General features: G+C 49.7%; 1 protein-coding gene across 1 annotated transcript in view; it reads right to left on the reverse strand.

Annotated features, from left to right (window-relative positions):
• The window catches only part of CLMN (calmin (calponin-like, transmembrane)), a gene marked incomplete at its 5' end in the record, with an annotated part of 54,788 nt that overhangs the window by 18,017 nt on the left and 13,958 nt on the right, over positions 1 to 22,813 (reverse strand). Inside the window, 5 exons of the mRNA XM_012645506.1 lie at positions 1,719 to 1,909; positions 3,673 to 3,765; positions 8,846 to 8,929; positions 11,227 to 11,322; positions 16,450 to 16,511. Of these exons, the coding sequence (XP_012500960.1) occupies positions 1,719 to 1,909; positions 3,673 to 3,765; positions 8,846 to 8,929; positions 11,227 to 11,322; positions 16,450 to 16,511 (526 nt within the window). The remainder of the gene's footprint in view (positions 1 to 1,718; positions 1,910 to 3,672; positions 3,766 to 8,845; positions 8,930 to 11,226; positions 11,323 to 16,449; positions 16,512 to 22,813) is intronic.

The raw sequence follows: 22,813 nt of genomic DNA on the forward strand, positions 1-22,813 counted from the left end.
ACAGCGCTCATTTTATCAGTGATACTGAAAACATGGCAAACAAGGATGTTCTATGCCATGAAAACCCAGCCAGAAAGACTCAACTTTGCACCTCGCGGGCCCGCTTTATCCTTCTAGTGCTGTGGCGACGGGCAAGTCACACACCGTCTCTGAGCCTCAGACTCCTCAGGTGTAAAACAAGGATCATCGCACAGCGAGCTCACTGGGGTGTCATGGGGAAAGAGTAGGTTGGCCCTGCAAGAATGGCCGTGTCATGTGGCTAACCTAACGTGCAGTGCTGGTAGCCCACAAAAGCCACTCACTAAGTGACAGCTATTGTCATTACTAATATAAAAAAAAATCATTTTAAAAGTGAAGGACAAAAGAGGAGATAATGCTGCCAGGCACTAATTTCCTTTAGAATCTATCCCCTGAGACACCACAGATCTCTCAACTGTGGTCACTGAACTCTTAAAAAAAAAAACAAAAAAAACCCAAACGCCTTTTTATCTAGAAATCGTTTAAGACTCACAAGAAGTTGCAAACACAGTACAGAGAGTCGCTGTCTATCCTTCCCCCAGCTTCCCCCAATGATCACATTTTACATTGATAGAATACCTTATCCAAACCAGGACACTGACATTTGTCCGAGACAATTATCGACTGAGCTATAGGCTGTATCTGAATCTTACCAGTTTTCACACGCACTCACGTTCACAGTGGTGGTGTATAGATTCATGTAACCACCACCACAGTTGAGATACAGAACTGTCGAGACACCTCCTCTCCTTTATACTCCCACACCCCCTAACCCTAACCCCCAGCAATGACTCCCTTTCGGCTGATTTATTTTTAAACATCTAATGGTTGTTTGCGTTTGTCAAGTCTAATCCACCATGCTCAACCCCTCAATCAAAACTCCAAAACCCTCTTCCACCTTTTATTTCCATATACCAGGGAGAGGGGAACCCATACTTGTGAAGCGCTTATTATGGGCTGGCACTGTGCAAGGAGCTTTTGCAGATTTTATTTCATTTCGTCCTAACTATTCTGGACGGCAGTGAATGATAAGTTACCATTTTGCAGATGAGCCTTAGAGAAGTAAGTGATTCAGCAGGATCTCAACTGGTCTACACGCCGCAGAGCCGGGGTGGCCCGAGTTGGTGTCGTTTCCACCACACTGGCCTGGCCCCCCTGCCCACCGCCCAGGGCTGTCGGCCCACTGTTGGTAAAAGGCTTGATACAAAACTGCTGAAATCCCCTGCTGCCGGCGTGAGTCAATCAGGGGCTGGAACTTTGCTCCAGTTCACCTGTCTCGCTTTTGGAAGGTCAAACCTTGAGTACGTTACTGCCTTAATTATTATTATTATTATTAAAGTAGGTACAGACTCTGGAAGATACCCTGAAGCTTAATATAAATACGTGCATGCCATTAGAATCCAAGAGACATGCCCATTTGGGGAGTTAACATAAAAAGCCCCTTTGATTTGTATTGAAATCTTCTCATCAGCTTTCTGCAAACAGTTCTGCAAAGTACATTTTTTGTGTACTGTGCAAAAACTGAACAATGCAGTGTTCCCTGTTCTGACGGTCTATATGAAGTGACAGGCACATACATAACTGGCTTCTGAATAAATATTAATTCCCCTTTTCTTTGCCTCCCCGCCCCCGAAAGGTGCACTCTTCCCTCTGCCTGAGAACAGCTTATTAAACAAGGTGGTGGAGGGGCCGCGGCTTACTTCCGCGTTTTCCTCTGCACCCACGCCAGCAGGGTCTTGATGGCCTTCCTCTGGTCTTTCACTGATATCGCCACACTCCTCTCCGTGGTGGGTGTGGGTGGGAATGACGAGTCTGAGTCTGTGCCTCCTGAGCCAGGTGACAGGCTGGAAGAGGGAGAGTTTCTGCTGAGGTTGCCCGTGAGCTCTTTAATCTGGAAGGAAAAATGGCATTTCAGACCCCAGAGACGAGTGACCTTCCCAGCACGTGGACCCTGGCTGGCGGGATCAGCTAACACGGAATAGGCTCTCCAGGTGGAGAAGCCCCGTTCTGACGGCTGTGGCTGGCAGTCACGCAATTATGCTCCACAGGGAACATCATCTCCGGGAGTCTCTCCCGCCCTGGCCAGCCACTGCACACAAGGTCTTGCTGACGCGACTCTGCCTACCCCTCTCCTCCCATGGCCTGTCACTTTCAGGATGCATCATACTCTTTCCGGCCACATGGCCTCTGCTCAGCCTGGTCCTGTTGCCTGGCTGTCCCCTTCCCTCCATCTCTGAACTCCTATCATGGGGATGTTTGTGGGAAATGCAGAACCCCAGGCCCTATCCCAGACCTACCTATAAGAATCAGAATCTGCATTTCAATACCATCCACAGGCAGTATGTATGCATAGTCAGTTTGAGAAGAACTGGTATAATGGGCTCCTACTCATCCTTCAAAACCCAGCTCTGCTGTCACTTCCTCCAGGAAGTTTTCCTCACTCCCCTGCCCCAGCTCATAGCTAAATAGCGGTCTGCATTACAGAGTTCTACGATATTGGATTGACACATCTGTGATCCTTTAGTCAAGTGGGCAGGGCCTTGTATGTCCAGCACCTGGCACCTCAGAGAAACTCAATAGACATTTATTAATATGAAACAAGTGAATGAAGCTCTAAGGTGGATTTAAGGTCTTGATTTTTAATACATTTTCAGGATGTTTCCAGAATCTTTCAAAGAGTTTAATAATAGACATCAGTAATGGAAGCCTGTGTATAACACTGTCCAGTTGACAAAGAGCTTTCACATGAGGCTTCTCCTGATGTTCACCACATATTATGATTATTGCTCCCATTTCAGATGTGGAAACCGAGGCTCAGGGAGACAGCCTTTGTGTGTTTAAGTTCAAGGCTCACCCAGAAGAGGATCTGTTGTCTCCCAATCCTGTTTGTGCTCGTTCCTCCCCAAGGTACACATGTTCGGCCAAAAGCCGGAGCAAATCATCCCCACGTGGGCCCGTTTTACTCTTGGGAGGGCAATCAAATAATGAACCAGGGTTTTCTATTTCGAAAGATGTTTTAGAAGACGAGATATCAGTTCACCCCTCCAGTCAGGGAAATTGTACTCGAGCACAATTTAAAATGCCACCTTCTTACTCCAAGCACAGACCCAGTCCTTCCTCAGTAAGATCTGCATTTCCAAACACAGGCTGAAGCTGCAAAGGAGGGAACAATAAGGTCTCATCTGTCACGTGCTCCTCTTCCTGGGGTATCTTTTTTTAAATTTACATCTTATTCTCTATTTATTTTCATTAGATTCCCATTGGTCAAGCCCACCTAGGGCATCTAGTACAGGCTCTTCAATCGTCTCTAACAACCACTCAAGTAATTTTAGGAAAGTAACTCCACCAAGTTTAATTTTCGGACCGAAGTGACACTTTAGAACAAAGGTATTTTTCAAAGTAAATATTTAACTCTTCAAATCCTAAGAGGATAGATATTATTTTCTAGAAAACAAAGCTCACATCACTTTTAAAATCACAGGGACTCAAACATTTCAGCAACCAGATTCCTCTGGAGCTTTTTCAGTGACTAGAAAAGACAGAATCTGCCAGAAACTGTCTCCCTGCCCGCCTTGATCTGGCCCTGCTCTGTTCTGTCGGTGTTCAGCAGATTCGAGACAGTTACTGTGTGCTACAGAAAGGAAATTATTTTACCTGGAAGAAGAGAATTATGTTCCATATCAGCCCAAGAACCAAAGAGGGGTTGCCATCCGCTATTTCTGCTGCATCGATGCTAACCAGTTTTACCTGGAGGGAAGCAATTTAGGAGCTTAACGGGGGGTGTCCAGGGAGTTTGACGCACGGTATTTTCTGGTATTCCCAAGAGCCTGTTTTTCTTGCTTATCCTGTCACGCTGAGGGACACTCAGCATGCAAAAGTATATTTAATGAACTAGGTACATAGTACTTACCCTGTGCACACACTATCCCAAACTCCTTACAAGTATTAACGCAGTTCACCCTCACAACCACCCCATAATGTAGGTACTTCTATTATCCCTGTAGTTCAGGTGAGGAAGTTTCAGAGAGGTTAAATAACATGCCCAGGGTCACACAGCGAAGAAGGTTTCAGACATTCTTTTCCAAGGAGAGACGGCAAATGCCCAATCAGTCTGCCTGCTACACTAACCCCACCAAAGCTGGCTTTAGCACGTCCTTGGGATAAACACAGAGCACCAACGTCGGCAGTCACAGACTGTGGATGGTACGTCTGCTGCTAATTAGAAGTGGTGTGCTGGGTAAGGCTAATACCCAGAGTTTCTGCACCATTACAAAATGCCCTGCTAATTGGTTAAAATGCGCCTCGTGTAGAAACCCTTAGGGAATGACCTATATACTGAACTATGTTCTGACTGCAGAATGACTCTCTTGGAAAAGCCCTAAGGCCAAATTGGCCCCTAGACCAGCAGCATCAGCATCACGTGGGCGCTGGTTAGAATCGCACATTCTCCCCTAGACCTACAGAACCAGGACCTCTGGGGGTGGGGCCCAGCAATCTGCATTTTAACAAGCACCCAAGGTCATTCTGATGCACACTCCGGTTTGGGGATCACTGCCCTGAGTCATCATTTCATTCTGCAAACAAAATCTAAGTACTGTGCATAGACCGGGGCTCTGCAAACCCCTCCAGAGACGGCCAGAGAGTAAGTATTTAAGCCTTTGCAGGCCACAATAGAAGAAAATCTCACATTTTCTTCTTCTTTCTTAGGAATCCTTAAAAAATGTAAAAATCATTCTTCAGGGGGAAGAGAGGAGGAATAAAGTAAGTCAAGATACACTTTCAAATCCACACTGCAGAATTCCGCCTGGGAGACTTGGGAAAGAAAACCGAGGACAGCATCTCACGCAAACACTTTTCTTTTTCCCTCACGTCTTTCCTCCCTCCCTTCCCCTCGTGGCTCTTTAAACTGTTTGACACCAGTCTCCGATCCCATCAATTTGTCTTGGGTTTCTGACAACACCAATCGCTCAGGCCTGGGCTCACCTAATTGAGGGAGACTTCTGGGTTTCCTGGCTGAAGTCTGTTTTGCCGGCTGATGCCAAGAATCTAATTCAGACAACGCAGGCTCATCACCGGCAGGCTGGAGGCCAGGAAGGAAGTTGTCAATATTGCGAATAACACAGCCGATCAAGTTCAGGTCCAATATTCCACCCACATTCGTCACGAGCACACGTCCCGCGTGATGAATCACTTGCGAGTCTTGGCCTGCTTATCTCCCAAAGCTCTGCCTCTGACAGCTCCCTCCATTTCTGTGGTTGACTGAACACATTCCAGGCCAGGGGAATCAAAGCAGTTAGTCAGCTCGATCATCTCAACTTGTGTGCCCACCTAGAGGAAGCCCACATGGCAGGTGACATCTGTGGCCCTCTGAGCTGAGGTTCCAAAGTGAGAGAGAGATGGAGCTGTCTTGCAGCGGTGCCACAAATATAAAGGTGCACCATCCCGAGAGGGGGAAGGGGAGGGTTGGGGAGGGAGCAGGTGGCTCCTGGGAAGGCCACTTGGAGAATAAAGCACTCTGCTGGCCACGAGGTACAGAGAGCCTGGCCGAGGGAAGGTGGCGACCGCAGGTGGTGGTCCAAGGCCCCAAGGAGCAGATGTTCCCAAAGACCTTGCTTGGGTGCCCAGCCTCTATTTTGTTTCTGGGGGTGAACAGATAAGTTAACAGACTTCAGTCAAGAGCTTCAGGGACAACGTCTTCCTCTTCTTCCTCCTAACTCAGCTGGTTTTGCCAGACCGAAAACAGGTGGATCAACTGGTTTGTGGGAATTTCTTCTCCCTCTCTGGGCTGGCACATCTAGGGTGATAACTTGGGGCCTAGTGAGTGACAATGGCCATGATGATAACGGCTTCCCCCGTGGAGCACTGACTGAGCACCTGCCAAGAGGTTTCCACGGTTAATTTCTTTAATGCTCAAAATACTTCCATTTCATAGACGAGGAAGCTGAGGCGCAGAGAGGTTGAAAGACTTGCAGGAGGTCACAGAGCCGGTTCTGTGGGGCGGCCCACCTCTGACGGGCGAGTAAACACTCTGCTCTGTGGCACACGGGGGTGGAGAAGAGAGGGAGGGACACCGACGGCCACAACAGCTGACTGCATTTGAGTCCCGGCTGCTGCTCGGCGTTGATCACCCAGCTCTGGGCACCGCCTGTCCCTTCCTGGAGCTGGGACAGTGGGACGGGAAGGGACCTGCAAGGGCCCACGGAGTATTTTGGGGATCCCAGGAACGGGACAGAGGTTGCATCTGAAATGCTTGTCTCACTCTGCTGTGCTCACCTTCCCACAGTGGCATCCACCTGTCCTACCTGCCTAGTGAATGGGGCCAAAGGGGGCACCAAGCTGATGAAATACACACACATTTGGACTATTTCTGGATGTTTAAAAAAATAAATAAAGGGAAGGGGAGGTGCCTCTAATGTTCCGTTGTATTAACACTATGAGGCAGCTATTGCAGACAGTTCAGGAGATAGTCACGGTGCGTTACAGAAGGGCAGGCCAAGCCTCCACAGTACACTTCCGTGTCAGCACACCTGTGTCCAGGCTGGTCCCCTCCCCCGGCTCAGATGTCCGTCTCTTCCTCTGTAGGATCATCCCTCCTCTTCCTGTCCCTGGTGTGACATGCAGCACGTTGTTCCTGTGAGGTCTCTTACCCCTGACCCTAAGCACGTTGAAGGTGTTTCTAATGCACCTCTTTGTCCCCAACGCTGAGCACAGCCCCAGGCCCACAGAAGACACTTGGTAAATGTGACCCAAATGACTGCTGGAAGTAAACCTACGACCTACCTGGGTAATTCTGACTAGTGCAGTAGCAGAGTGTTGCCTACATTCTATCCGACTCCCCAGCATGGGCACGAGGAGGAAGAGAGTATTCAGAGGTCTGCAAGGTGGAAGGAAGAGCTGACGCATCCGAGGCAGCTGTCTAAAGGCCCCACATTATCACAGAAGCCATGCCCCTTTGCAATTCGGGGCAGACACTGCTAAGAGCCACACGTGATAGTCTCCTGGGAGCAGGTGGACTTCAGGCACACTTGCAGTCAATCGGGTGGGTAACGTAGCAAGAGCTCGAGAAACCACTCCGTGCCAGAGTGTGGCCAACCTCTACCCGGACAGGCCATTCAGTCCTCAACAACTCTCCGAGGTAGGTTTTGTTTTTATCTCCTCTATTTTACCAATGGGGAAACTGAGGCCAGAGAATTGACATGGCCTCAGTTCCCGGAAGTGAGCGGGGAAGGCAGGATTGGGAGCAGAGGCAGCTGCGCTCCGGGACGGTCGTGTTGGGGCAGGGCTGTTGGTTTAACCGACTCTGCACACAGGGAGCCTTTTCATGGACAGGGGACGGGTTTTCCTTCGAACAGCTTTTTTGAGATATAACTCGCATCCCAGCCTATTTGCTCACTGGAAGTGTACAGTTCTGCGGTTTTCAGTGCACTCACAGATATGCGCAAGCATCACTTTGGTCAATTTTAGAACATCTTCAGCCCCTCTAAAAGAAACCCCGTACCCGTACCTGTAAGCTGTCACCCCTCATTCCTCATCTCCCCCAGCCCTAAACAACCACCCATCTACTGTCTGTCTCTAGAGACCTCCCTGTCCTGGACACTGCATATGAATGGAGTCAGATGATTAGGGGTCCTTTGCGTCTGCCTTCTTTCACTTAGCATGTTGTCAGGCTTCATCCACGTTGTAGCATGTATCAGTGCTTCATTCCTTTTAAGGCTGAATAACATTCCATTGCATGGAGAGACCACATTTGATGATCCAATTGTCCGTGGATGGCCACGTGGGTTGTTTCTGCCTTGTGGCTACTGTGAATAGTGCTGCTCTGAACCATGATGCGATTCTTGGCCACCACTATCTGAGTCTCCCCCCATGTCTGGGACCCAGGCTTGTCAGCCACACGGTCCTGTCCAGGCCTTCGGATCTGGATATGTGACACTGAGATGACGACGAAATAGAGAGCTTTCCTTCCCCAGGCAGTGGAGGGGCTGCAGAGGCAGTGGGGGCAGGGCAGTGGGGCTGTGCTCACGCCGTCTCTGTGGTGGTCCTGGTGCTGAGCATCCCTGCGTTCTGTCCCCGGTTCCCCAGTCTTTCAAGTCACCCTGTGAGCTACTCAGTGTCTTTTCAACAAATTGCTCTTCTGCTTAAATCAGCCAAGGCCAGTTTCTGTTACCATGAAGAACCCTGGAAGAATCACGCTTTACGATAAAGTTTTGCTGTACGTGCCTACCTGTCAGGCAGGCTGAGGGTTTTTTTAAACTTAGATTAATTGCTGAAACCTAACAAAAGGGGAGCTTTGGAACGTCATCCCTCTTGGGCCACCGCTTCCCATTCATGAAGGGGGTGAAGCAGAGTTCCAGACACATACAAAGCTCACTTAGGTCTACAAAGTTGTATCAAGGAAGGGGGAATTTTGTCATTTTTTTCCCCTGGTTCATTTAGCCCTCTTTCCCCTTAGCTCCTCCCATATTCTAAGCTCTAGAGAAAGTTTTACACTCTGACGTGCTCACCATCCTCTTAGTCAAGGGAATGAACAAAAAAATGCCCACTAAATTCTAAAGATCTGAGAGCCAGTCAGCCGCTCGGCCCTTTCCGTGGCTGAACGTCCGCCAGAGTTTTAATCCTGATGGATTCAAGGAGGTGGGCAGGGAGTCGGGGACCATATTCCCAACCGATGGCTTATTTAAGTGATTTCTGTTAGACTTCAGCTTAGTTTGACTATTTTAGCAGAGGCCCTTTCACGCTTCTCTCAACCACCAGCCCTTAACTTCAAATTATGTCCTTTTCCTGACACAACAAGTTTGTGTTAACAAGACGTGCTTCAAACACTTACGTTGCTATCTTCCAAAAACTTAAGTGCTTTCGCTATGTTGTTCAACCGAAAAATACGATGCGACGAGGATTTGTATTCGTGCAGCTGTGAAATAGAACAGAACAGAGCAGCAAGTCAAACCAGCGCGGGCCTTAGGAATGCCCAGTGGTGCCGGCGGGCGTGCTGTCCTTTCTCTTTACCTTTCCCACGTTAATGTGAAGAAAAAGTTAGGGGCTCAGGGCTAAAGCCCACCTGGACCGCATCCAAACTCTTGCAGGTGCGTCTCAGGACCTACGGTCGGGACATCAGAGGGCCCTCGAAGTCGGCCTTACTGACAGAACTTGGGACTTAACTCGCTGGGGTCGGTGAGCGTGGGGAGCCAAGTAGGTTAACAAGGGACAAATTTGTCAAATTTCTCTCTCCGACCCAGCTTCTGGCTTGTTAGACTCCTCCCTTCTCCAGAGACTTCAGTGACATGCTCTCCTCACTGACCGATGCCTTGCTAGGGCAGCGAGCCCTGGATGTCTGCATCACCGCTCAGATGCTAAATCATCTGGCAAAGTCCCTCCCCAGTGGCAGCAGATGTTTCTGTCTTCTGGCCAAGAGTTTTGAAGACAGTTATCCCAGGTCACGAGAGAGAGAGAAAGAGAGAGAGAGACGTAGCAGGGTAGGTCTGCAGAAGCTAAAACTCTCTGACAACGTGAGCTCTGCATACCAGGAGAGCCACCAGAGCAAACTTACCCCCAGTGGAAGCTCGTCGGTGCTCCCGGGTGGGGTGGGGGTTACGTTACAAGGCAAACCAGTGGGTCGGTTCCGCCAGGTGTAAACTGCCAGGCCCAGCTAGTGGGAACATGGAGGCCTGTTCTCTACCTGGCTCCAGAATAAAAGACACCCAACAGAGGCCCCCCAAGGACATGGCAGCTGGTGACTGGTATGCTGGCAACAAATTGGGGGGCCTGTATTGCCGGGAGCACGGGACAAGGGACCAGAATACACTTTTTCAGGAAGCCTTTTGCTGGCTCATTGCAAGACTTGCTAAGAAACCGAATACTACTCTTGCTGCAATGAGTCCGTCTTTTATTAGAATTCATCACACAACTCTGCACAGCCCCTCTGAGTTCGGCTAACAGGCCTCTCCCATCTTGCTGTCAGGAAAGCAAAGGCGGGAAGGGTTAAGAGGTCTCATAAGAGTCCAGCCACATTACATCTGAGAGCAGAAGCAGGGGCTCTTGACTTTGGACCTACAGTTAAAAACAGAATCCGGAGACCTCCGTGCGGCTGAGTTATGATTTGGTAGAGCCATGACCCCCATCACTGCACCTTTGTGTTAGGCACGATGATGGGTCACCGAGGCCAAATCAAATGCTTGACTCTAGAAGAGGACTTCTCAACCTTGACACTAGGGCACTGTGAACTGGATCAGTCTGTCGCTGCAGGGAACATTTGGCAATGTCTGGGAGCATCAGACCTGGGCGTGCTACTAGCATTTATTGGTTAGGTACTAAACATCCTGCAATGCACAGGACAGCTCCCCACAGGGAAGAACTATCTGACCCAAAATGTCACCAGTGCCAAGGTCGAGAGACCCTGCACTATGTCAAAGAGAAAAAGGACCAATCTGCACACAGCAGACATGCAACACAGAGAGCAGCATGAATGTCTAGATCAGCTGATTTAATTCAACTTCAGTCACACTGAACACATTGACTGCACAATGGAAAAAAATTTTTTCCTTGGGGCCACTGTGCTTTATTATGAAAATAGAATAAAAACTTCAAAAACAAAACGATCCTTTCTAATTTAATGAAAAATTTGTTATTTTTTATTGTTTTCCGTGCGTGAGTTATACACAACTTGAAAAATGATTCAATATAGTTCACGGGCTCCCAAGGTGAAGAGATGTAAGTTACATATGCTTCACGAGTCCCCAGGCTCAAAAACTATGTGAGTTAAATACAACTCACAGGGCAGTTAATGTGTTAAAAGAATATTCTAGAAGCCTCGTTTTTAGCCTTAGGGTGTATAACAGAATTTGGTTGATAAGAGGCCTTCCTCTTTAATTTTTCCAATTCTTGGTCATCATTCTAGTTAATATAATGGCTGGCTGCCTACATTTTAATTGTCTAGTTCTAAGCTTAAGCCTTAATGACTCACAGAAAATACTTGGCATTTATTTATTTACTAGAATATATTTGCTTTTAAAAAAATAATACCACATAGTTACACAAGATTATATGACTCTTAGTCACTGGTAAAGGAATGCTACCCTTCAAAGTTTCTCGTTATAACATTTATGTGTGCCCAGGTGTGTGTACATACATATATCTGTATTGAAAAGAAACCTTCAGCAGTTGTTTTCCTTTGCATTTTACTTCTTTCTGACCCTTCTGTGACATACGTACCAGATTTCGCCCAGACAGGACTTCTAACAAAGCCATTAGGATTTTGCCATCTTGTATATCAACAAATAAATCTCTAACTTCTAGAGGTGGGTTGCACTACGGAAAAGAAGGGAAGAAAGTAGCTGATTAGTGATTGGTATAATCCACAAAACCATTTCAGAGATGCAGGTTTCAGCACAGGAGAAAACTTCCAAACATCCAGCTCTGTCTACAGGTGGAAAAGCCCATTGCAGGAGGTAGCAGGCTCATCCCCCTGGAAGTGATACCCAGGCGGCAGTGCACGGCCACTTGGCAGGACAGCTGTGGAGAAGATTTAGCAGCAGGGGGCTCATGGAATAAGTGACCCTTGGGGACACTTCTAACCTAAGGTCTTAGATGCCAAGATTAGATCACATCCATATTTCTGCTTAAGGGTAGAAAGAAATGGCATGTCTTGACTATCGCCTTCTATAGAACAAAATAATCCTATTAGGTCTTGCATGAAATTACCTAGTGCAAGCCCTTCACTTCATATTTGGGGAAACTGAGGCTCAAAGAGGCCAGGTAATGGTCCAGCATTTGGTCGAGTTGGCTGGTGTCCTGTTTCCTGCATCAGGCCACACTGGCTGAACACGAGTGCACGCAGATCCGTCCCGTGATGTCATGACCCTGGGTCAGTTACTCTCCAGGCTTCAGTCCGGATGTCGGCAGGGTTCCCTCACCCCAACACTGCTCCAGTCTCCACACGTGCACCCTCCTTCATTAACAGTCCAAGTCTGGAGGCCGTGGGACCCTCAGCAGACGAAGCCAGGAAGGTGGCTGGTGTGTGTGACTTGGCAGGGAGGTTGGGGGTGGATGGACACACAGCTGAACTGCTGAATGGCTGGGTGGTTGGGTGAAAGGGGATCCTTCTTCACCCCCACGTTTGTAGTATTATTAGGAACTGAAAGGCTGAGAGGTCTATTTATATGTACCTGTGTATGTTTACATGAATTTATATGCTTAGGTACAAAAGTAATACAAGTTCATTATAACAAATCAAACTAATTAAGATTGTACCCCCAAAAAGCTGCATGCCACCCCCCATTCCTCCACAAAATTCAAGCTTCCTGAGAGAAACCAACATTACATCAGTACGTACCTTTCACAGGATACAATAAAAAGCAAGGAGGTTAGACACACCTGAGTTCAAATCCAAGCTCCACCCTCAACAGGAACTTGGCCTTGGCCCTGTTCCTTAACCTCCGTGGGCCTGAATGTCCTTGTCGGCAAGGTCAGGTTAGGCAGGAGAGGGCTGGGCTAGAATGAAATGAGATCCCGCAGGTAAAGTGCCTGAGACAGCACCTGCCTTCCTGGGTCAGTTCCACCGGCTGACTGTTAGGCGGCTGCCTTCCTGCAGAATCTTGGGACGTCCTCTTTAGTAAAGCATTTCATTGGGGGTGGGGGTGGGATACACCTCATGGCTATAAGAGGAAGGGAGATGTCCTCAGCCAGCTGGCTGCCCCTCTGTAGTGAACACTCTTGAATCATCCTGCTTGCACTGCTTCCTAAGTTCCCTGGGTCAGCAAACAGCCCCATGTCACCCAGCCCCTCTCCCAGGAGGAAAAGGCAAGTCTCCAAACAGGATCTGGAGTGTGGAGGGACACCTGAGTTGGAAAGAGCCAGAAGCCACCTGAGCTTCTCTCTTTGCACCTAGACTTGGAGGGGTCTGCTGTCCAGGTGAGCTAACACTTGCGTGGTTCCATGTGGCATCCACTAAGAGCTTGGCTAGACGTGGCCTGGAGTCTGGGGAGTGGCTGGTGGGTGAGATGCGCCAGTGCAGGGATTTGCAAACTATGTTTCCCGGAACCCTAGGCTTCAGGGCACCCTATGAGGGGACAGCAGGGTTGAGGAGGCTAATCCCACTGCACCCCCTTTAATCAGAGGCTCAGCTCTTACTTGCCCGTACAGTCATCCCTTGGATATCAAAATCTGTGGATGCTCAGGCCTTGATATAAAGTGGCATATTTGTATTAATATATAACCTAGGTACATCCTTCCATATGCTTCCAGTCATCTCCAGATTACTTATAACACCTAACTCAACTTAAATAGTTGTTACAATGTATTGTTTAGGGAGTCGGGACATGAAAAAATCTGCACATGTTCAGCACAGGCACAATTTTTTTTTTCTCATTATTTTCAATCCGCAGTTGGTTGAATCCACGGATGCAAAAGCCACAGACGTGGAGGGATGAGTATATTTAGGGTTCCAGGTAATGCTTTGCCCGAAGAAAGGTTTCTGCAGACTGAACAGGCTTTATGGTAACTCCTCTGAACGCAGCACGGTTAGGACAAACTTACTGCACAAGAATCCCAGGGAGCAGGGTCCAGAAACCTGCATTCTTAACCAGCTCCCATGCCAGCAAGAATTCCCCGTCTACCTTCTGGCACTGGGGGCGGCGGCAAGGTTAGAGCAGTTAGTCTGGGTGCTCCCTCCTGGGTACGAGGGAAGGCTGGCATTCACATAGGAGACAGGACTAATGGGGCGAGGCGCCCCTGGGGCCGGTGTGGTAGTGGCGGCTGCAACCAGCCAGGAAAACCTCGGAAACACAATGGAACTGTGGCCCAGCCAGCCTTTTCCTTCGGGAAAGCCTCTTTCCCGTGGCAGCCTTGGAGGGTCTGTGTTTTATTTTTTATTAGGGAAGGTGGCATTTCCTTGCCCTTTATATGAGTCCCCTTCTCCCCCGTTAGTCAAAATACAGGGCGATTCCACCCACAGGTGCACAGAAAAGGGCTTCACTTCAAGGGCAACAGTGACTTTGAAGCAAGAGGCAAATTATTTTCTTTGCAAACTGCCGCAGCTCCTCGGGAACATTCCACGCTGAGCATGACGGCATCGGGTTACCGAGGCTCTTGCGGAAATGTTATTCCTGTTAATGCGAGGCAGAAAACGCGAGACCCGAACAAAATACCCCCTGATAAATGGACTAACAAAATTTCCAGTTACCAGTCCCAATCGTGGCCAAGCCTCACTTCTGAGTTAAACCTGAAGAATAATTTCCACTGACAGTTCCTGTAAGGGCCTCGGCCGCAGCGGCAAACGGGGCCTTGGCCGGGGTCCATCCCGAGAGATGGCAGGAGGAGAAATTGAACCCGCGCCAGCAAAAACACTCCTCGGGCCCCAAACACTCCGTGGGCTTCATGAGATTGGTATGGCCGAATAAACAGCACCCCCAGGGCTTTCTTCATGATCTAACTCCTTCGGTAAATTAAGGAATTTTTCCAGAAGCCAGAGACTCAGTAAATATTTCTGACAGCCTTCAAATTGCAGTTAAGCCCAATTCACCAAGGAGTTCCTGGGTTTCCTTTACATGAAAGGTTGTTCTTGAAAGTCTCAAGGTTGGAAACATGGCTGTTAATTTTGCCCTGTTTATTAGGCATCGGTTTCAGGTGCTATCTGATTTATCTTCAGAGTGGGCGCTACCCACCTGCCCGGGGAAAGGGGCAGGAGATCGGCCAGGGAGAAAATCCTGGATATGATAAAAGCTAACAGAGGCTCATTTCGGGGGGTGAGTGAGTACGTGGGTATTTGTTACCTGAACCTCTGTACGCTTCTGTACTTTTTTTTTAATTAAAAAAAAAAGAGAGAAAAATACTCCATGGCTATACTCTGTCCCCCAGCAGGAATTTCCAGCTACCCTGACACACATCAGGCATTAATTTAAGAGTTCAGTGATCTCAGGTTTGGGGACCGGTTTTCCTTTTTTTTTTTTTTTTTTTTCTCAAAAATAACATTTCGCTTTATGAGCATTACCAAAAATGTACCAACAGTCAAAACAACTGGCAAATGATTTATAACACTTCATCCACGATACATAGTCTTTCACCCATAGAATTCAGGATGCTCCTGGGCTGGGTGGCGGCACCGTGCGGCCCGAGCTGTAGGCAGGGAGCAGGGAAACGGTCTAGGCCTGCAGGTAAACTATGTGAATTAGGATCGTGGTCATGAGCGCCACTTCCTAAAAGTCGTATTTATTTTCTCTGCTTTCTAATCATTTCAATGATTTCCTCCAAAAACCTTTCTTTCTTGTTAACTATAAGGGCAGTCAATAGTAACTTTTGTACCTTTTAAGAGAAGAGGAGAGAAGAAAATAGACATACCTAACCCATAAAGGTGGGGTGCTACCAGCTTAAAAAGGAAACGAGACTATTTGCTCAGTATGGTTAGAGAACCAGACATTGGTACTTAGGGAGAAAGAGGAGAAGTGAGTCAAATAAATCAACTTTCTGAGAAAGAGAAAAATCATCTCTCCTCTCCCGGACGTGGGCGATTTAGGATGTTCATGGTCTTGGGGTCCGACCTAGTGTGTAAGGAGGGTTGGGATTCTGTTCCCTCCTCTCCCCCAGAGCTGTCTGTCCTCCCATATCGCGGCCTCTCCTCTGCAGCTCTTCCTTTTGTCTCTTTCACGGGGCTACGGGGAGCTGTTGCAGCTGCTGTTGAGGGACGGTGCGTGCTTGAGAAGCTCGCAGACAAAACGCAACCCGAAACAGCCTGGCCAAAGAATGCAAGAGAAAAAGAAACGGGAAGAGAAGGGCTACTACGTTAAACACACAGGAGAAGCCACAGAAAGTTCAGGAAAGCCGGGTAACATCTCCATGCCTCTGTGTCCTCCTTCTGACAGGAGGCAGGTAACGGGTTGCCATAGGGATCAGAGGAGACCGGTGTGTGCGTGGCACTAGCAGGACGCCTGATGCACAGCGAAGTGTGTCAAAGGGGTAGGTAATGTGCCTCATCGGCAGCAACGCTGTACGATTAACAAGGGAGTGTGGCTTTGTTAAAAGACATCCAGAGTTTCTGCATAAATCAATCCAAAGACCTACGCATGGCCCTTAACAGAGCCGCATACTGGAAGTCAACTTACCTATGCGTGTTTGAGGACCACCACCTCCTGCCTATGGAAGTGTCAGGCTATTCAACAGTGAATGTCTTCCAACATTTGCTCACGGATTCCTGCTTAAAGACAGAACCGCCTTCCTTCTCCCAGCTAGATTGATAATCCCTGGAAGGCAGAACGGTGTCTTCCTCACCTCTTTGTGCCCAACACCAAGCTTGGTACCTGGCAGCGAGTGGCCCTCATGAATGTTGACATGAATGAGCGACATCCAAAGAACAGAACCCCAGTGTCCCTCAGCACTCTACGGAACCGCAAGCTGGGCTATGGATGAATCTATCACCTGACGAACACCCAAGTGCCCACTCACCTTTCCTAGGTGTAGATTTATCCACCGAGTAAAGGTCCTCTTCTGCACATTTTCCCTCTCAACTGAAAACAAAGGACTGCCGTTAGCGGGGAGGAAAGAAACACGTGCAAAACCCCCCCTCCCCTTCCTGGGGGAGGCTCTACGTGGGTGGATTCTAGGTGGACGTAGGAACAGAGCCGTTCCCCTCCCAGAAGAGGGGCTGACAAGGCCTTATGTAGACCCAGAGCCCATGCTCCCAGCCCAACTCCTGAGCGTCTGCGTAAACCCACCGATTCAGACACACAGAACACAGACGCACGCTGTTCTGCACAACCTACCAGGAACACTTAGACGTTTGGCTCTCCAGGGTAAGCAGCACTGGGGAGAAAGTGCAAATTAACCCCCAAGGCAGTGACAGTGTTGCATAGCCGCCTAGTCGGGTGAGGGGGTCTGAGGAGCTGGGCTAGAGAAGAGACAGGGTGGGGTCAGTGACTACGAATGGGGAGGGGGGCTCCGGAACGTGCCAGCGTGTGCTGGAAAGAACTGGACAGCCCTGGGCGGGCTCTGAGAGCCGTCGTCTCCTGGCGTTGGTGCCTGGGCCAGTCCCCCACCCTGTCTGATCTGCACACCGAGGATCCTCGGGCTGCTGTAAGGACACCCAGGATGCCGCATCTCAGACCCGACACAACCCCTGGCACAATGGTTGCTTTTTTTTTTTTTTTTTTAATTTTCTTCCTTTGTAGGTATTATTTTCAGAGCCCGGGAGGACTTTCTGCCCTCCAGGAAGACAGCTCTGCAGGCACCTGCCGCTGAGCTGCGCTGAGCTGCGCTGAGCTGGAAGGACATAAACTGGGAATGGATCCCTTCTCCCAGGGCAGAGCACTACCCACCCATATAGGCCTCTTGGCGAACATCTTTCATCATCAAGGGTTACTGCCATCCACCAAGCACGAATGGCATCCCGGATACTTTGTTCTCACTCATCTTTAAACCTTACGAACCTCCCCTGCAACGCAGAAACTATTATTTGAGAGATGAACAAAACGGGGCTCAGAGAGCTACAGCGACTTGCTCAGGCCATCGGCCGGAGAGAGGCAGAGCGGGGAGTCCCCCTCAACCCCCCGCCCCAGGCCTGTCTGCCCCACATCAGCCGGCACCCTGGAAATGGAGGGCCCGGGTTTGAATTCCAGCTCCTCCAATCATGGCAAAGGTGTCTGCAACAATAATTATAGTGATTTTTTAAAAAACCGAGTGAGCACTGGCATGTGGTAGGCACAGACCTAGGCCCTTTACACGCATTGACTAGTTTAATCCCTACAAAACCCGCTCAGCCACGTACTATTATAACCTTCAGGCTTAGAACCGGAGGTCATGGAGATGCCGCAGCTTGCCCAGGCTCACGCAATTGGGGAGGCGACTGTTTCTATCTTATAAATGGAGACACCGAGGGGCGGTTAACAAGCAGCCAAGTTGGGACTCTGCTTTTTCCACTCCTTCCTGAGCTCTGTGGCCTTAGCTGTCTTAGGGTCCTCGAGGATCCCGAGGGTGCTTCCAAGGTGGGTGCCGGGGCCGTGTCTGGCCCGGGGGCACGGAGGATGCGGCAGTCTCCCCAGCCTTCAGGCTGCTATGCCTCTCAGGAAGCTTCCCTGAAATGTCTGAGCCAGACGACTCCTAAATTACTAAGTTCTGGATTTCAGCATATTGAAAGAACATATCACATATGCCTAAAACCATTTCATATTTCTTTAGCAATAAGAAAATGAGAGCCAATTCATCTCCTGGGGGAGAAAAAAGGCTATGGTTTTCTGTTAATGACTACGCTACTTTCTTCCTCTCAGCCTCATTATTAGGTAGATAGTGGCACCCATAAATCACATTTTAATATTGTGCCTTTCAATCTTTTTAATTGAAGAGGCAGCAGACAGTAATTATGCCCATAACCGCTTTTTTCTCTCATTTTCCTCCTTTTCTGTAAGGGAAGGTCACTGGCAAGTAGGCATAAGAATTAAAGATTTAATTCCAGTAAACTGTGTTCCCTGGGTAGGGAGGGGAGAGACAAAGGAAAGGAAGTTGATAGAAATGAGGTAGGGAGAGGAGGCATTTGCCGAGTCTGGTGAGTCCCAGACTCTCAGAGACTTCCAGAAGCTTGGAGAACATCCTGTTCCGAGCCCCACTTGAGATCTTTCCACCTCTGAACACCCAGATCTACCTCATTCTCTCTGACGGCAGTAGTGTTTTCCACAGGCTGGGTGTTCTCCGGTTTAGTGACCGTCCCCTGCTCATGGACACTAAGGCTACGTCCAGTTGTTCATTTTGAGAGGCAATGCAGCGACCAGCATCCTTATACAAGCATCCCGGTGCATGGTTCTTTGTACACAAATGTATGAATGTATTTTTTACACTTGACAACTAAAAGTGGAACTGCTGGGTCTTAGTGGTAGGCACATTTAAAATTTTAATAGCTACTTCCAAATTGCTCTCCCACAAGGCTGTCCCAGTTTATACTTTCACCCCCACCTGTCTTTAAACGAGTTTATGGGGACTGTAAAGTATTTACACACACATTCAAACACTCAGGCTGGTTTCTCCATATGGCTTCAGAGAGAGCAAAGTATACGCCCTGAAACAGAAGTGCATTTAGTAGAAGCCTAAGGGAACCTGGGTTAGGCCGCTAGTTTAACTGCACTCGAGGGTGCAAATGAGGAGGTGGGTGTTTGTTGGTCTACGCGTCTATCCACTCACTCACCCATCCATCCATCCATCCATCCACCTGCCCATCCAGCCACACACCTGTCCATCTGTCCATCTGTCCATTTTTCCATCCATCCACCCACCTGTCCATCAGTCCATCCATCCGTCCATCCATCCATCTCCCAGCCGATATTTTATGAAGTGATTCCTATATGCTAGGAACTATGACAGTCTCTATGGGCAAAATCAGAGATGAAGAATTAAGTATTCACGGAATCTGCATGCCAAGAATTCACAGCCAAGTAAGAGGGTGAAAACGTGGATGTCACAAGGCACTTATGCAAGAAGAAATGGATTAGAAATGCCAAGAGTTGATGGGAATGGGAGGAGGTGACGTCAGGCCCATGGGTGCTCCTCCAGGGCCCCACAGCAGAAGTGGGACAGGCAAGGGCACGCGAAGGCAAAGACTGTGTGCTCTAACCCTGCCCTGATTCAGAGCCCGCCTCTTGATGGCTTAACTCCCACTGCAGCCATGGCCACTGGTCGAACCTGAGCACATCCGCGGGAGGGACAAGGTGATGAGTGAGGGACCCCAGAGGACCCTAAGACTAAACCACAAATAGCAGACAAGTCCCAAACTGAAGTAGGCTACGGAGACCATATTTTCTGGACCTAAAACTGGGACACATTGCTCAATACACGACAGAGACACTGCGAGAACTCGAGCCTGCCCCAGAATATCTGCTTCGGTCCCACACGCCACTAGCTCTGCGACCTTGGGCAGGCTCACAGCTGTCAAAATACTTCTGCCTCGGTCTCTTCTCTACAGAATGAGGCTAGCCACGCCTCCCTCGCAGAATGCTACAGAGACGAAATGAGATCACCCCAAAAAGCATCCCCTATAGCCGCCCCCTCAAGGCCAGTTTCCCCGGCCCCCACAGTCACGCAACGTCGCCTTGGGCTTGGGTATTTTGTCTGGCGTCTCGACACAGAGGTCGTCCACTCTTTCATGGCCTTCTCCGTCTTGAAACACCCACCCCCGTCCTGCAGACCGTTCCTACTTCTGGCCTGCCAAGACTCCATAAACTTTATATAGTTTCCATAAATCCAACGGCCCCTTTTTTCCTATCACGTTGTAAAGGTGTAGGAAACCATTTCTCTGGAAGGGTCTGGCCTTCTCACAGAGTGTTTGTGGGGCCCGGTGTGGGTTTACTGGGCAACAATAGAGTAATAACAGTGCTGTAAAATCGCCATCCCCCCTCTGCCTGGCTGGCCAGGGTGCCAGTGTGGGGGCGGGGCGGACGCGGAGGAGCCGGCCAGGCTGGGCTCCGGGGGCCGAGACAGAGAGGAGGGACGCTTGGCACCGGCTGGGCTCCACCAGCCCGAACTCCCAGGTGTGCCTTCAGCTCTGGCTTTGCCAAGAACAGGCCACTAGGAAATGGGAGGTGGGACATTCCTCCATTCTCCAGCCTGCCAGTGGCCAGCTCAGGAGTTGGGAGCCACAGAGAGAGGGGACGCTGGCACTGGGAGTTAAAAGAGACTCATTTACACTTGTGGCCTTTTGTCTCTATGTCCGTATTTCCCTAAACCTACTTCCTAATGTCTTCCCTGCCCAGGAGAAAGGCTTGATGGCTTTAGATGCTTATAGAAAATTGTATGCTCATTATAAAAAGTTAAAATACAGAAAAGCATAGAAACAATGCAGAAAACCATGCAGAAAAATATTTAAAATTGTGAGAAATCTCATTATTCCTATAGAACACGAACACACACAATTTCAATGTAATCAGTAAACGACTCTATTTCTCAAAGTATGGCCCATAGATCACTATTGTCAAGAGCCTTGGGGGTGACAGTTAAAATGTGAATTCCTGGACTCCATCCAAGATCTATTAACTCACACTCGCTGGGGTTGGGGCCTGGGAATCTGCATTTAACCAGCTTGGCGGCTGATGATGGTGCACGGTTTGAAAACTTGGATCTTGGCTGGAGGAAACAATTAGCACAATTTCTCGGTCATCTTTGGGCAGAGTAGAGAATGCCAATGGGCAAGTCAGCCTGCAACAGGAGAAAGACCAGGCAGGCTGGAGCCAGACGCGTGGGCTCCCCTGCAGCCCATAAGATGGGGATACGGCTCCAGGTTTCATCCTCACTTAAAATGATGGAGATATCGCACGGGGAATGGCCTGCAGGCAGCGGGCTAGAAAATAGACACTTTCTGTCCCCCTTTGTCTGAGGGCTCGTCTCAACAATGGGCACCTCGGGAATGGCTTTGGTCACTGAACTCATGCAGTTGGGAGGAATCTGATTCTCCTGAGAGGTGTCTTGCCTCGGCAGACTGCAGATCCGAATTTCTAGGTGGGAGATTTATTCTCTGATGTCCACCCAGATGGGTCAGTTGAGATCACTTATTTCCACTTATTTCCTCAGAGATGCTGCCCGGGCAGGAGGGAAGAGACAAAGGGGGTCTCTGTGTGGGCATTCGCCTGACCCACTGCACAGACACACGGGCATGTCGGCAGCGAGGGGCACCCGGCTGGGCAGGGCAGACTCCAGGGCAGCCCCTGAACCCGCCACCAGGACAGATGAGCTGCAGCACAGCAGGAGCACAGAAAGGCCACCTTCCCGCTGCCACTCCAGCCGCTGCCGGGGAGGAGAGACGCAAGTGGGTGCGCCTGCCTCGCCAACCAGGGCTGTGAAGGGGACAGCCGGGGGCCTACCAGCAGCGGCCACCACCTCCTACGCACCCAGTTATCTCCTTTGTAAGCCTCGTAACATTCCTACAGAGCTGCTCTGTGCTGTCCCCATTTTACAGACAGGGAGCCTGAGGCACAGGGAACTTAAGGAATGTGGCCACTCAGTGGATTTGAACCCAGGCCAACTTGGCTCCAGGTGGACACTTCCCAGCACGCCTCCCACAGGTTTGCAGTGTCCTCCCGGGGGCATCCGCTCCTCAGCCAGGCTGGGGGTCTCGGTGTCCCAAACCCACCTCCAGGATGTACTCTGGTTTCCCTCGTCCCTTTCCCCACACCGAGAACACCCTGTACAGTGTGGAATTCCTCAAGGCCTAGCTCTCCGCCAGTGGTCCTCAACCAGGGGAGACTGCTCCTAGGGGATGTCTGGCAATGTCTGGAGGCAGTTTTGATGTCACACCTGAGCCTCATCTAGCAGGCAGAGGCCCGGGATTCTGCGCAACACCCTTCAGTGTACAGAACAGCTCCCACGACACAGAATCAGCCAGCCAGGATGCGCTCTCAAGGGAGCCTGCGTGCCAACCCCGCATTGCTCTGGTCTCAGATTGCTCTCCCATGGAATACAGAGGGGGGTTTCAGCAAAAAAGAGGGCTCTGCATGACCTTGGACAAGGTCAGTTCTGTTCTCAGGGCCTCAGTTTTCCTGTCTGTACAATGGGGATCACAGTACCTACTTGCTGGGGCTGTCAGGATCAAGTTCACAGAGCTGTCCTTACCACACCACGTGAGGGCTTTGCCATGGTGTGGGGAATGGGTGTTGGGCTGTGTCCTCCAGGGCATTCGGCAGCGGGGGGCAGTGCACAGGCAGTGACAGAGCATAGCCATGAGGAGGCCCCCGTGGGATGGAGCATTCCAGGCCCCAGCACAGGGGCGGGCATGCCGTAAGTAGCACACACGACTGTTGCTGCCACTGCTCATCTTGGACAAGTTCTTGGCCTTCTC

Source organism: Propithecus coquereli, unplaced genomic scaffold (genome assembly GCF_000956105.1).
Source record: "Propithecus coquereli isolate 6110/MARCELLA unplaced genomic scaffold, Pcoq_1.0 Scaffold2343, whole genome shotgun sequence".
Taxonomy (NCBI): Eukaryota; Metazoa; Chordata; class Mammalia; order Primates; family Indriidae; genus Propithecus; species Propithecus coquereli.